General features: G+C 42.2%; 1 protein-coding gene across 2 annotated transcripts in view; it reads right to left on the bottom strand.

Annotated features, from left to right (window-relative positions):
* LOC127576995 (protein bicaudal C homolog 1-like) overlaps positions 1–16,544 on the bottom strand; it is a 254,613-nt gene that overhangs the window by 102,933 nt on the left and 135,136 nt on the right. For both annotated transcript variants that reach the window (XM_052027841.1, XM_052027840.1), the window contains exon 3: positions 15,335–15,404. In XM_052027841.1, the coding sequence (XP_051883801.1) occupies positions 15,335–15,404 (70 nt within the window). The remainder of the gene's footprint in view (positions 1–15,334; positions 15,405–16,544) is intronic.

Below are 16,544 nucleotides of genomic sequence, written 5' to 3'. Positions count from 1 at the left end.
GTGGTCTAGTACAACATACCGGGAGCACTGTACAAAATAGGATTAGCCAACAGGGAGTTCACTGATTGATATGGAAAGGTAAACGTAGATCCCATTCCTGCAGCTTCACATAATCACATAATGGGTGAAGAATTTAAGATTGATATTATATGCCACCACTTCAGCAACCATTCCATCAGCTCCCATCACTGCCAGGGAATCTCACTAGCTGTGAAAATGTATTGGAAATTTGGATCATCCAGCCAGTAAGTTTAATATGCGCAATAACAACAGGAGCTACGCTCAATTTACTTCAACGTATACATTACAACATTTGACGGTTCAGTTCAAACTGTTGATAGTAATCTTCCTGAAAAGTAACAGACTTAACCTCAAGCGTCCGTCCTGCTCCCCATTTACTCCTCTGATTTTCAGACCAATTCTCAAATACATTTTCTGTTTCACTCACTTTCTCGAAATTAAATAGAGCTACGTGTTAGTGAGATAAACAAAATTCATTTCATAATATCTTCAGCAAACTTTGCTGGCTGAGTTCAATAAGTCAATCACAAATGAGGGGGTTTGTATATAATTCAATAAAACTAGCTTTAACAGTATACGACAATTTGCACAAGAAAATTAATCCAGTGAACAGGAGAAATTAAACCAGAGACAAATGACCCTGAATTGGTTCATAAGTTTATATTCCACAAAGCAGACTGATGCAGGGTCTCAACCTGAAAATCAACCCTCTTCCTCCACAGATGTTGCCCGATCCGCCGAGTTCCTTCAACAGATTGGTTAATGCTCCAGAGTACAGCACCTGCAGTCTCGTGTCTCCAAAACAGATTATTTGCTGGGTTAGTTGCACATAATTTATTTATCACAATATTACATTATCATAACAGTTTATGTTTTACAAGATTAATTGAAATAGCATTAGGTCTGTCAGCCCCCTATGCTTACTCTGTTGTTCAGTTAGATCCATGGCCTCGAGACGTAACGTAATTCATCCACCTGACTCAGTCCTGAAAATTTCTGCCTGCATCCACTGCCCTTTATGGAGAGAATTCTAGACTTTTACTCCCCTTTGTGTGAAAACCTGCTTCCTACTTTTGCTCATGAATCACCTTATCGACCTTATCACCTTATCAAGTTATCAACCTAACAAAAATAAATGCATCTGGGTTGGAGCAGCCTGTTCAGAAGGGTAGTGGATTCAAATAAAGGTTATGTTGCCACATGTTAGGTTCTGAAATGCTGTACAGAGTTCATAACAACCAAACCATATGTCATAAAACTCACTGCAAATGACACAGGAGGGGATTCTGTCACATAAGGGGATTGCATTTAGCTTGCAATCCAAGGGAGACTACATTACAACTGGAAACAAAGCATCAAAACAAACTCATTTAGAAAATATTTGAGTGAAAAATGATATCCAAAACATTTAAGATAATCGCTGCTCCAAATGTGACTCGGTGATAACGACATAAGGACTTCAAATGATCAGAAAATGGCAAAATTAAATTAGTCAACCTCAAGCAGTTGAGCAGTTTTGTCCAACGTGAGGACAAGGTTGAGTGAGCTAGGGCTTTTCTCTCTGGAGTGATGCAGGACGAGAGGCGACTTGATAGTATAAGATTATGAGGGGCATAGATAGAGTGGACAGCCAGTAGCTTTTCCCCAGGGCAGCAATAGCCAATACCAGAGGACGTCTGTTTAAGGTCAGAGGAGGAAAGTTCAGGGGACATTCTTTACACAGAGAGTGGTGGGTGCCTGGAACGCACTGCCAGGGGTGGTTGTAGAGGCTGATGCAATAGGGACCTTTAAAATGCACATGGGAGTAAGGAAAATGAAGGGATATGGGCTGTGCAGGAGGGAAGGGTTAGATTGATCATGGAAGTGTTCATATAGTTTGGCACAACATCGTGGGCTGAAGGGCCCGTACTGTGCTATACTGTTCTATGTGATTAATTGCTGATTTGATGGGTTTTTTTACCCATTAACAATAAAATGTACAACTGGAAGTAATAAAATCATAATGGCAAGAAAGTGTCCACAATAGTAAGATTATAATTCTCAACTTGACAGTCAGTTGGCACTGAAATTCTAAGTTTGCAGAATGGACCGGATGTGCCAATGTTCCTTCAAAGGGTCGACTTACATTATTTTCTCAGCTGATATAGTTATAACAGGAGAGAATGAGTTTCAGGCTCTGGTGCAAAAACAGGCAACATTAAATCAGTACTTCTTCTTGTAATCCACCCAATTTATTCCCCCCATTTACGGGAAGGGATGCAAGATAAGCTGTTGATTCATAGTTGCTAATTATGTGTTAAAGCACAAGGGTAGCTCCACATAACCCAACCCATGCCCCGCAACACAAGACCCCTCAGCAGCTGCTCTGACAGAATCCAGCTCTGTCCCATTGATAGCACGGAATGGGCGACTGCAGAATGGGCAGCTGACAAAACAATTGGAGCTGTTGCATTCGTGAGAAATGATCCTCCCTCATGTCATCCCTGCCTTTTTGGGGATTTTTCCGATTCACTGCGACTCAGGATTCACAGGATTGCTACCTGTGCCACATGCTACTGAGGCAAGAAACAGGAAGATAGTCCAGTTTAACACGTGGCTAAGGGGGTGGTGCAGGAAGGAGGGCTTCAGATTTTTGGATCATTGGGCTCTCTTCCAGGGCAGGTGGGACTGATACAAATGGGATGGTTTGCACCTGAACTGAAGGCGGACCAATATTCTTGCAGGATAATTTGTTTATGCTGCTTGGGGGGGGGGGGGGGGGGGGGTGGTGCTTAAACTAGAGTTGCAGGGGGGTGGGAACCATATGGCAGGGCAGCAATTGGAGTGGCTGTGGGGAAAGTAGATGTTACGCCTACAAGCAGAGACAGATATCAACTGGTTGATGAGCATGGTGGAATGAATGTTCTGGGATGCGTCTATTTCAATGCAAGGTGAGGTCTATTGTAGGTGAGGCAGATGAACTGAGAGCACGGATCAGCACGTGGACTTATGATGCTGTAGCCATTAGTGAGACTTCGTTGCAGGAGGGTCCGGAGTAGCAGCTCAATGTTCCAGGGTTCTGATGTTTTAGACGTGATAGAGAGGTAGGTACTAAAGGAGGAGGGGCAGCATTACTCATCAGGGAAAATGTCACAGCAGTGCTCGGAGAGGATGTACTGGAGGGCTCATCTACTGAGGCAATATAGGTGGAACTGAGGAATAAGAAAGGATGACCATGTTAATGGGACTATATTATAGACCTCCCAATAGTCAGCGGGAATTAGAGGAGCAAATTTATAGAGATAAGATTTCTTTATTAGTCACATGTACATCAAAACACACATCGAAATGCAGCTTTTGTGTAGAGTGTTCTGGAGGCAGCCCGCAAGTGTCGCCACGCTTCCGGCGCCAACATAGCATGTCCACAACTTCCTAACCTGTACCTCTTTGGAATGTGGTAGGAAACCGTAGCACCCGGAGGAAACCCACCCAGACACGGGGAGAACGTACAAGCTCCTTACAGACAGTGGCCAGAATTGAACCCAGGTTGCTGGTGCTATAATAGCGTTACACTAACCACTACAGTTGCAAGAAATGTAAGGTTGTGATTTTAACTTTCCACATATTGACTGGAACTCCCATACTGTAGAGTTTGTCAAATGTGTTCAGGAAAGTTTCCTCAATCAATATGTAGAGGTCCCAACAACAGAGAATGTGATACTGGATCTCCTCTTAGGGAATGAAACAAGGCAGGTGACAGAAGTATGTGTAGGGGAACATTCTGGATCTAGTGAACATAATTCCATTAGTTTCAAGATAACTATGGAGATGGATAGGACTGGACCTTGGGTTGAGATTCTAAATAGGAGTAAGGCCAATTTTGATGGCATCAGAAGGGATCTGGCAGCCGTGGATTGGGATAGGCTGTTTCCTGGCAATGAGATGCTTTCTAAGTGGGAGGCTTTCAAAAGTGAAATACTGAGAGTACAGAATCTGTATGTTCTTGTTAGAATAAAAGGCAAGGCTAACAGGTTTAAGGAGCCTTGGTTATCGAGGGTTATTGAGGCCCTAGTAAAGAAAAAGGAGGCACCTATCAGATATAGGTAAGTTAGGATCAAAGGAGGCGCTTGAGGAGTATAAGAAATGCAAGACAACACTTAAGAGACAAATCAGGAGGGCAAAAAGAGGACATGAGGGTAGCAAGGGACAAAATTGGTCCTCTTTAAGATCAGCGTGGTCATCTATGCATAGAGCCAAGAGAGATGGGGGAGATCTTAAATGAATTTTTTGCATCCATATTTACTCTGGAGACAAACACAGAGACAATAGAACTGAGGCAAAAGGGTAATGAGGTCATGGATCATGGACCGTATCCGGATTACCGAAGAGAAGGTGTTGGCTGTCTCGAGGCAAATGAAGGTGGATAAACCCCCGGGGCCAGACAAGGTGTCCCCTCGGACCTTGCAGGAGGCTAGTGCAGAAATTGCAAGGGCCAGAGATATTTAAAATATCCTTAGCCACGGGTGAGGTGCCGGGGAACTGGAGGATAGATAATGCTGTTCTGTTGTTTAAGAAAGACTCTAAGAATAAGTCGGGAAATTATAGGCCGGTGAGCCTGACGTCAGTCATGGGTAAATTATTGGAAGGTATTCAAAGGGACAGGATATATAAGTATTTGGATAGACAGGGCCTGAGTAGGGATAGTCAACATGGCTTTGTGCGTGGTAGATCACGTCTAACCAATCTTATAGAATTCTTCGAGGAGGTTACCAAGAAGGTCAATGAGGGAAAGGTGGTGGACATTTTCTACATGGACTTTAGCAAGGCTTTTGACAAAGTCCCGCATTGGAGGCTGCTCAATAAGCTTGAAAGGGTGCAGAGAAAATTTACAATGATGTTGCTGGAACTTTAAGACCTGAGTTATAGGGAAAGGTTGAATAGGTTAAGACTTTATTCTCTGGTGTGCAGGAGAATGAGGGGAGATCTTACGGAGGTATACAAAATTATGAGGGGTGTAGATAGGGTGAATACATGCAAGCCTTTTCCCCTCAGGTTGAGTGAGACTAGGAGTAGAGGACATAGATTTTGGGGTGAAAGGGGAAATATACAAAGGGAATCTGAGGGGGAACTTCTTCACTCAGAGGGTGGTGTGAGTGTGGAACGAGCTGCCAGTGGAAGTAGTAGATGTGGGTTCAGTTGTAACAGTTAAGAGAGGTTTGCATAGGTACATGGACGGGAGGGGTTAGGAGGGATATGGTCCGGGTGCAGGTAGATGGGACGGCAGAAGATCAGGTCAGCATGGACTAGATGGGCCAAAGGGCCTGTTTCTGTGCTGTAGTGCTCTATGACTCTGAAGGATATACCCTCCAGTTCTTTGAAGAGTGAATTGGAATCTTGCACGTGGGTTTATGTTTCATCGGAAAGACAGCACCTCTGACAATGCAACACCCCCTCATCTGTGATGCCTATGACATTTAATATGCTTACTTTGCTGATCATTTAGCAGTGTGGAACACTTGACACCCATCATGATGATTAAGGGGCTGGAGGCCAAGTTATTGAGGAATCTACATCTGTTGAATACAAATTTGCTTAGGAAGTATTCAATCCATTACTCAGCTACAAAATGTGGATGCAGATGGGGTACTCTGAGCTGACCTGGCTCTGATATCAGAATAGAGAATCTACCATGAAGGTTGACTGGGGGGGGGGAGTTGTTGACATTTCTGGTTGAAACCCTGCATCAGGACTGAATGAAACACTAATTCCTGGCTTTAAATGGTAACAGTCACTAACTGAGTTATTAGGGAAGCAATTAGGACACACCACATGGAATAAAAACAGAATACTGGAAGAAATTGTGTTTTCATGCTGTATGATTCTATGACTCAAAAACAAAAGGGAAAGAGAAAAAAGTAAAAGGGCCAAACATGGGCAAATGGGACTAGCTTAGATCGGCATCTTGGTCGACATGAACCAGTTGGGCCAAAGGGCCTGCTTCCGCGCTGTATGACTCACCTCAGTGGGTCTATCAGCATCAGTGGAGGGAAAAGGTGTACGTTGACAATTTGGGTTGAAACCCTGAGTCAGGACTGGAACACATAGACCCACCATGACCAGCGCAGTGAACAACCAGATTCATCATTAATCCTATTACATCGCAAACTGGCCTGGCCCAGTTATGGACACCCTGTATGTTGAACTGAATATGAACTTTTGCTGATATTCTCCTTGTACCCAATCATGGTAGGTTTTAGCCCTGGGAACGTTGGCTGTGTTTTCATGTAGATAATTGTAATTAATTCAAGAAGTTGCTGTGGTTAGGTTCAAGTGATCTCGGGTAAAGAATGTTTTATCAAGTGGCTTCAGCCATCTATCTCTAGGAGGAGTATGAAGTCTGTGACAGAAACAACCAAAGCTTGAAACTGGCAACATAATCAATTCGCAACAGGCGTTCAAATGGTGCAACACAAGAGGTTATTAAAGAACATCATCGTGCATGGCATTAGGAGTAATATACTGGCCCAGACTGAGGATTAGTTAATGGACAGAAAACAGAGAGCAGGGATAGACATGTAATATTCAGGTTAAGTGGCTGTGACCAGTGGTGTACTGCAGGGCTTGCTGCTGAGACACCAGCTGTTCACAATCTATATCAATGAGTTTGTTGATGGGATCGTGCAAAACTATCCAGGATTACAGTGTAGGCTGTGAGAAAATGCAGAGAAGCTTTGGGGGTTTATTGCCAGGCTACGTGAATGGGGGAGGATAGAGCAAATGGAATATAATGTGGAAAAATATAAAGTCACCCATTATTCAGAAGTATCCGGTGCCTTTGTGTACAGATCAGTGAGCGTTAACGTGTAGATTCAGCAAGAAATTAGGAAGGCAAGTGGTGTTTTGGCCTTTATTGCAAGAGAATATGAGTACAACAGTAGAGGTGTCTTATTCCGATTGTACAGGACCCTGATATGACAGCATCTGGAATACTGTGCAAAGGTCTGGTGTCCCTATCTAAAGAAGGATATACCTGACGTCGAGGGAATACAGCAAAGGTTCAACAGATTAATTCCTGAGATATACCATACGAGTAAAAATTAAGTAAACTCTAGACTTTAGAAGAATCAGAAGTGATCTCATTGAAACTTACAAAGTTCTTAAGAGATTTGTCAGGGTGGATGTGGGGTTGATAATTCCCATGGCTAGAATATCGAGAATCAGGGTTGTAGTCCCAAGATAAGAGGTTGCCATTCGGGACAGAGTTGAGAAGAAATGATTTCACTCACAGGGTTGTGAGAGTTTGGAATTCTCAGCTCAAGAGGACTGTGCAGGCTCAGTTGCCGAGTATAATCAGATGGAGATTGATAGCTTTTTGGATATTAAAGGAATCAAGGGATATGGGATCTAGTGGAGGAAGAGAGCCAAGGTAAAAGATCAGCCTGACATTGAATGGTGGAACAGGTGGAAGGTGCCAAATGGCCTATTCCTATATTTCATAGATTCATATACAATAGGAAACCACTGTCCTAACTGGATTAGGACAATTGGAGCCTCTTTCATGGTAGGGTAGAGGAAACCACAAGGTACCTTCACATTCCGACAAACTGCAGCCTTTCATCAGATTCACAACTCCTTTAATGCATTGTACTGCATTTGCAATTTAGCACAATTAACAGGGAATGGTTCAGAGGAAAGGAGAGGGCATTTAATAGGATTTAAATAGGGGTTAAAATAACATCCACAGGATACTGTAAGTCCCAGCAGGAAGTCATTTCACAACATATTTGCAGGGCCACACAAATGGATGCAAAAGATCCCAAGGCACTATTCAGATGATGAGTTTTTCCTGATGCCTCAGCCAATATTCTTGCTTCAACCAAAAATAAATTAAAACAAATTATTGAGTCATTTTCGTTTTGTTGGGTGCAAACTGGCTGCCATGTTTCCTACCTCACAACAGTGGGTCTGCTCCAAAAATACCTTCAAGTGTCAGGAGGGTGTAAAAGATAAATTCAAGAGTCTCCTTTTCCCTCCCACAATTGGATGGCATTCCTTTTGCAGGTTAAACAGCAGGTACCTGTACCAGTCATCGGAAGAGTTCTTATCCAACTCAACAGCAAATATCCCCTCGGCAAATGATCATGTTATTGCTTATTTAAAAAAATCTCAGAGGGAAGGATATACTACATTAAAATTGCTTCTGCTTACCTCAGAGAACCAACTTTATTGTTTCCATTCAAAGAGATACTTTTCATTTTATGATTCCCAAGTACAGATATTTAGAAAGGTTATACAATTTCTATTTTTAAGGCTTAAAAAAAAGCCTTTTAATGATGACTGAAGACATCAAAGAACAAGCAAGCATGCATGTTCCTTTCAGATGGCTGATTTTACACAGAGCACACTATGTAGGCCTAGGGGACGCTTCCCAAGGGCTATATGCTATAGTCAGGGAGCAAAATGTCTGTGAATGGGAAACAACATAGGAAACACACACAAGAAAGGGAAAGTGTGAAACAATGAGGGAAAGATTGTGTGAGAGACCACGAATGAAAGCATGAAGGGAAGAAATGGCAGAACCAAATTGAAGAAAGCAAAGGAGTGGAATTCCAGTATTCAGACTCAGCAATGGCAATAGCATGACCATACATTTCCATATCAGAATTGTGTGCGACTTAGTGGGGAATCTGCAGGCAATGGCATCCCTGTTACCTAGTCTTTCCAGGTGGTAGGGGGTTTGTGATTTGGGGGTACTGCATCTTGTAGATGGTACACCCTTCAATCAACAGTATTTCTGTTACCTTGACCTTCCAGGTGGTCGGGGTCTATGATTTAGGGAGTACTGCATTTTGTAGATGGTTCATCCTTCAACCACAGTGATAAAAGGAGTGAACATTTTTCAATGGAGGATTGACTGCCAACTCAAATGGATTGCTTTGTCTTGGATGGCTTCAAACACATTAAGTAGTGGAGCTGCTCTCATCCATGTAAATATTCCATCACACAGCTGACTTCTTTCTTCTAGATGGTGGAGAAAAGCTTTTTCAGAATCAGACAGCTTGTCATTTGCCCCTGAATTCACAGCTTCAGAATTGTTCTCACATCCATAGTATTCATATATCTGGTATAAATAAGCTTCTAGTCATTAGTGACCTCCAGGATGTTGATTGTGGGGGACTTGCTAATGGTAATGCCATTGAATATAAAGGATAACAAGTACAGAAAATAGTGGAAGTACTCAGCAGGCCAGGCAGCTTTTGCAGAGAGACAAATGGAATTAGTGTTTCAGGTCAACGACCTTTCCTCAAAACCACGCCAGTTCTGCCAGCTTTGATGTAAAATCATCTACCTGAAACATTTAATCTGTTTTTCTCTCTCTACAAAAGCTGCCTAATCTGCCGATTATTTCCAGCATTTCTACTGCAGATTTCCAGTAAATGCATTTCTTTTTGCTATCTGAATGTTGAGGGTAACTGCTTCGTCTATCTGATGATGTTCATTTTGCTGGCGTAGTGGCTGAGCTGGAATTATATCCAATTTTTTCTGCAAGCAGGCATGCAGCTTCATTTTCCAAGAAACTACAAATGGATTTGAAAACTGCACTTCTTCATGACAGATGATCATTGACAAAGTAACTACAAATGGTTGGACTGCCCTGAGGGAAGTCCTATAGTAGTGTCCTGGGGTTGAAATTGTAGACTCCCAAGAACACCACCAGCTTCTTTTCTGCAAGGTACGAGTGCAACTAAAAGGTTTTCCTCTTCTTAACCAGTTTCACCAGGGCTCCTTGATGCCACACTCCATTAAGGGCAGATGCTCTCACCTCACCTCTGGAATTCAGATCTGTTGTCCATGTTTGCACTAAAGCTGTCAAGATGTCCTGGACCATGTGGTCCAGGCCAATCACAAACTGAACAATAACAAATAATAAATTTAGCAACTTGTCAGTGTGTCCTCTCCAATGCCATACACTATCATTGTGCTTACACCTCAAATACAATGGTTGTGTTGTCCGGAAGCTGTGAAAGAAACTATAGAAATGAACTTGTTTTTTATGTGCTAGGCTGAGAATTGTTTTTTACCTTCTGTCTTTAACACTTCTCTGCGTATGTGAAAGCAAGTAGATTAAACACAGCAGCAAGAGGTGTGGAAAACTTCAAGGGAGTAACATTGCTGTAAAAGAACGGTAATTAAGGGCCATTCTTACCAGCAGTTGAATATCATTGTTTACTTCATTTCATTATTTTTTACAGTACAATGATGAAATTAATGAAAACACTTGTAAAATGGGGGACAAAATGTGCTCTAACCCTCGGCTGTTGTCCAGGCATTTTGGCATAGTGTGCAGCCTGGGTGTGTTTCACAGGCCTTCAGGGGCCTCTTATGAATTACCAATTAATTTTTACCTCTCTCAAATTGCCAATGCTAACAGATCTTGGTGTTCTCATTATTCATCGATGAAGCAACAGCCTTTCCCAAACTTTCAAACCCATAAAATCCAAGCAATATCAGCCAACAAATACAAGTACAAGCAGAAATGAACTGCCTGAACTTCAAGGGGGAGGTAGACTGCTAGCAGCCAAGCGTCATAAATGCTGTAGTCATGGCCATGCTGTACAAGTGATAACAGCAATATTAGTGACTGCATAAAACACAAATGGTGGTCACTCTGCCCCCAGGCAGCTACTATCCACAGACTTAGATGCACTCTCTCCTCTTTCTACAACTACTGCAGAAGCACAGCTTCTTTCTGAAGGTTTCACCAACTGTAACTGAAATCCTGAAGCACTTTGTCAGCAGAAAGAGTCATGGACATTTGAAGCATTGCCCCTCAGAACAGAGAGTACAGATCAGAATGAGACTAGGGCTTTGGGTTAAGAGTATGAGTGCTGATTGCGTAAACATGGTTTGCACGTCAGTGTGATTGGAAATCTTGAAGGGTGATTAAAATAATGAAATGATTTGTTAGAGGAGATTGAGATAAGCTATATGATCTGCTGGGGGAATCTAGAACATAGGTATGTGATATAAAATTAGAGCCAGGTCTTTGAAGATTGAAAATTTAAAAAAAAATCTGAAATATAAACAGTAAAAGCTGGAAAAACTCATCAGGTCAGACAGCAACTGTGGAAAGAGAAACAGTTAACATTTAAGGTCCGGATGCTTCATCAGAACCTAGAAAGAGAGTAACAACTTAGCCGAGGTAGCAGAAAAGATGGGGGGAGGGTGATGGATGAATTGAAGGGAATTTCACTGATAGAATGAAATAATAACGAATAGGTAAAAGATAAGATTAAGATTCTTATAAAAATAAGATTAAGCACAGTCCAGATGAAGGGTCTTGAGCCGACACATCGACTGTCCCTCCGTAGATGCTGCCTGACCTGCTGACTTTGTGTCAGCACCTTGACTCCAGCACTTTGTGTGTTGCTCCAGATTCTAGTATCTGCAGTCCCTTGTGTCTCCAGATTAAGATTCTTTGTCTGTGTGTAATGTGTTGCTAATGTTGTATAGTCTGTGGTAGTGTTTTAGAGTCTGACTATACAAAACAAAACAGAAAAGAAAGGATGACAGGCAAAAATGGTCTGTTTTCATTAGAACAGAAAGAGCAAGTTATCTAAAGTTGAAGAATTTGATATTGAGTCCTGCAGGCTGCAACGTGCCCAGCCAGAAGATGAAGTGCTGTTTGCATTGGGCCTCGTTGTAATGGCACAGGAGACCACAGACCGAGAAGTCAGAGTGGGAATGGGATAGCAAATTTAAGCAGCAGACCCCAGAGCTCAGGGTCACTCCTGCAGACTGTGTAGAGCTGCGCTGCAAAGCGATCAGCAAATCTGTGCTCATCTCTTCCAATGCAGAGGAGGCCAGATTGTGAACAATGAAGACAGTAGATGAAATTTGAAGAAATGAATCACTGCTTCACCTGGAAAGACTGTTTGGGTCACTGGATGGTGGGAAGGGAAGAAGTGAACGAGCAGGTATTCGTTGAGGTTGGATGGGGAGGAGCCAGGTGATGGTGAATGGCAGGCAGGGATGGAAGAGCAGACCAGGGAAATCGTGAAGGGAGCAATCCCCTTCAGAATGCTGATGGGGAGCAGAATATGAATCTGGTGGTGGAATCTTGTTGAAACTGGTGAAAATTGCTAGGGATGAGCTGATGGGGTGGAAGGTAAGCAAGAGAGGAACTCTGTTTTTGCTCTGAAGAGGAGGAGAATATAACTGGTTTCCTTCTCCACAGACACTATTTGACCTTCAGAGTATTTTCTGCCATCTTCTGTTTTTACTTTATGGAAATCAGGATGTACTTTTTCTAGCCATGGAAGTCTAAGACATCCTCCCAAAATCCGTGGCTGCTGAGCAAGAGTCAACAGCAGACTTTTGTTGAATAAGGGTAACTGGGATTATGGAGCAAATCTGGGTATTGATCAGCTATCTCTTAATTGAATGGTGTTACAGACTTCAGGGTTCAATGGCCTCTCCCTGTTCCTCCAAAACTGGGTTGTCATTTGAAATACATCTGGGCAATGATAGGTGATAAGAACTTAAAGAACTGTAAGAAATAAAGGTAGCAGAAGCCTACCGAAAGAGTCAAGCTTTAAGGTTGGAGTCCTGTATTTGCTGGTACTTTACAACAGGCATTTCCTTTTACTGAAAGTTGATGACTACAATTTTGGTTTGTCAGACTAGCAAGACTTGATTTTCACTGCTACTTGTTTGCAACTTGTGAACAAATTGTCATCTGATCATTGTTAACTGAATATTTACATAACATGAAGTGTGAAAAGGGTGGTCATGGATTCTAGAGACACAAATACCTCAAAATTACTTGGGCACTTAAATCTACATTAGCAGAGGATTGATGTTCAAAATATGACTTTTTCTAGAGCTTCTGGGAAATGAATCATAGGTTCAATAAATGGGTTTTACTGGCCAAGTCCAAAGCATTTGTCACTAGGATGGGCTGTATTGATAAATTAATTCTCAGCAAATAATGAAATAGATATTGAGAAGTTGGGTTTTTCCACTTAAGTAAATACCTGATACATAAATGCTTTGTCAAGTTAAACCTGCTACCCAAGCTCTAGTGCTATTTGTTTTACTGAATTAAACTAATAACACAACTATACTATCATAAAAACTTATGTTTAACTGCAATGCTCAGCCCCTGCTCTTTTGATATTTCCCATCCCACATCCAACCTTTTCTTTTTAGTTCCATAACATCAAATGTCATCAATCAGTCCCTTTTCTCCAGCTTAATAAAAGAAGTACATCCTGAATTCCATCTTCTCTCACCCCATCTGCAAACTTTCCTTTGCCTACCAAGCACTTTGAACCCATTGCTATGTCACAATCTCTCTCTTCTCTTCCTGCTCAAAGCTCATGAATCAAACTTCCACCCAATAGAAGCAAAAGCACAATGTTCAATTGCACCTGCTCTGACTGCAGTTATGGCCCTCAGCACTTCCTGATCATCAGTGCCTTCTGTACCATCAGCCACTTCGCTCCCTCAACCCTCCCCATATCACTTCCAACATCACCACCTCCTCTATCCTTATGGTTGCTCCTGATGCATCCAAGGATTCCTTATGTTGATAAGTAATATCAGTAATATCATTTGGAGGGTTGGGGCTGCAGGGTTGATTTTCACATATACCGTTCCCTTCACTGACTTCATGGCTACAACCCCTTTCCTAAATTGCCATTAAGACCTTCAGATATTTACAAACTACTGAAAGAGTTGCACATCCCAAAAATGTTACACTCTATTGCCCTAAGTGGAATTACTTTTTATCGCTTTCTTCGGCTGTCATTTTAACTGTTTGTGTTGTCGTTTCTTCAGATAATTACTTCAAAATTGTGCACTTTTTAAAAAGAATTACTTAATTTTTTTAATGATACTTTTACCATCATCTTATGCATGTTCATATGTCTGTTTTGCACCTAATGAGATGTTTAAAAGCTGTGCTTATCACACCCTGGTTTGCTGGTTGTGAGAATTCTTCAATGAGTTTATCTGCTCTCCTGCATGATGACACCACTGCTGCTGGACACCCAAGACCTCCGGGAATTTAGTGTTGGAATCCGCGCCACAGAGATCGACGTAGCAGCCCAGCCCATCATGCAAACCAGCCTCCCCTCTACCGGCTCCACCTGCACTTCCTGCTGTCTTGGGAAAGCAACCAATATAATCAAGGACCCCTCCCACCCTGGTCATTCTCTCTTCTCCCCTCTCCCGCTGGGCAGAAGATACAAAAGCTTGAGAACACATACCACCAGGCTCAGGGACAGCTTCTATCCTGCTGTTATAAGGCTCTTGGATGGACCTTTCAAAACTAAAAGATGAACTCTTGATCTCTCAAACTAAGTCGTTGTGGCCTTTGCACCTTATTTGTCTACCTGCACTGCACTTTCTCTGTAATTGCAACATTATATTCTGCATTCTGCTTTTTTTTTAACTAACTCGAAGTACTTTTGTATGGTATGATCTGTCTGGCTGGCACACAAACAAAAGCTTTTCACTATATCTCGGTACATGTGACAATACTATAAACTAATACCAATAGCTTCATAGGCAGATTTCCTCAAGGCAAGCAGCAAGCAGGAGCAGAAACAATGCTCGGCAACAAATTTTTATCCATGCGTTCAAAGGCCTCGACAGCTGTTCACATTTTGTGACACTTCACTCAGTCATCTGATCAAGAGCATCTGAGCGATTTCTACCTGCCCAGCCTCGAAGTATCATCATTATGTTTGATAGAAATAAGATGTATCTGCATCTCACTCCCAGACTCACTACCATTCAAAGCTCCAAAAGCCTTGGATTACTATCTTCTCAACTGCCAACGGCTCACTGGGCCACAAAATAATAAGATTATGCTTACATCAGCAGTCGCTCATGATTATTGGTTGTGTCTGTGGCCAGAGTCAGATCCATCCCACAAACCCATTTGCGGTTGAAGGGAGGTGTGGGCGAAGGGAGTTTATGCAGGAAGTGGTAGTTCAGCTTAACATATGACAGATGGAAACCTGAAGTGCAAAGCAGGAAAGTCACATGGAAACAAGTGCACACGCCAGAGAAAGAAGTACAAAAACTCAAACATTTGTGACTTAGAAAGTAGATGTATATCGCTCCCAGTCCTGGAGCTTGGCTAGCACTATCCCATTGAAGGGAGCACTTTTCATAACACTTGGCGATTTCTTACCCAACAATATTATAATCCACTGAAGAAGGTTTTGTTCCAGAATATGAATATCACAGTGATGCAAACTTTGTATTCTCATTGCAGAGGATTTCCTTCTGATGGATTCATTACTGGCTGAAAGCCACTTACCTTTCTTGGACTTTGCTCCAATCTTCAGTTTGGATGGCCATGCTATTTGTGTGCCTGTTTCTTCCATAATCTGTTGAAAGATTGAAAAGCTGATGAAAATACCATCCAAATGCCTTGAATGCAGGCTTTATCACAATCACTGAACAAGGTAAGCAAACTGCACCCTCCCCACATACTGTCAGAGTCGGGGGACAATCTTACTAGAGATGCAATGAATCAGCTAAGAACACAAACACCGATTGAGAAGATTGCGAGACTACTATTTCAATAAAACAACCCATCTGATGGCTGCCACTACAATCTTTGCACCATTCTGCTGTTTTTGTGCTCGTCAATGTACTTATTGTTGTATTTGCACTTATTACTACCATATATACTGTTTACTCTGAGTTTCATCACACCCTGGTGTACATGACAATAAACTGATCTCAATCTGATGGAAGTCAGGGATGAATTTAGGGTCAGATGTGGAAGAAGACAAAGTCTTAAAGGACTAGAAGAGGTTACATGGAGCAGGAAGAAAAGATGAGTATGTTAAATTGGAGGCATTGGTGGACAGGGCATTGACGTGGGTCTTACCAAACAGCCAATAATGCTCTAATGATGCCATCTTCTTAAAGAAAAAGGAAGGTGTCAAGATGTGAGAAACAACTCTTACTTAAAACAAAATATTTCACCTAAGCTGCAATGTCCACAACAATCATGTTCTAAGGTTGCAGTCAAAAACCTGGCTACAGATCCCTTGGTCTGGATGGTGTGAGACTCACAGGAGGACATAGGCTTTATTCCTTTCGGTTTCACAAAACACAGAATGCAACACAAATGAGGGGTTAAACTAAAATTACAATGTGTTACACCCCCGTGTCTTTCAGAAACATTTCTAGTCCACCGGGAGCAGGAGAACGAGCCAGAGGGATGGTAGAGAGGGTGACAGAGCCCAGAGAATACGGTGACTGTTGAGACAAAAGGTAGAATTCATGGTGGGCAGTAGTCCTCCTCCCATGCTTGACTATCAGGCATAGTTGCACCATATACCGTTAGCATGGTGAGACAATGAATAGGGTCTGTTCCATGAGCCTGTCTGAGCAATTGCATGTCAAGTTATACAGCACAGAAACGGGCCCTTCGGCCCAACTTGTCTATGCTGACCAAGGTACATAGTACAAAGTTCATAAAATCCAACACAATGTATACAATAATGCAGTATATT

This window comes from Pristis pectinata, chromosome 12 (genome assembly GCF_009764475.1).
Source record: "Pristis pectinata isolate sPriPec2 chromosome 12, sPriPec2.1.pri, whole genome shotgun sequence".
Taxonomy (NCBI): domain Eukaryota; kingdom Metazoa; phylum Chordata; class Chondrichthyes; order Rhinopristiformes; family Pristidae; genus Pristis; species Pristis pectinata.
Note: the sequence above shows the minus strand (reverse complement) of the source record. Positions and strands in the feature narration are given on the sequence as shown.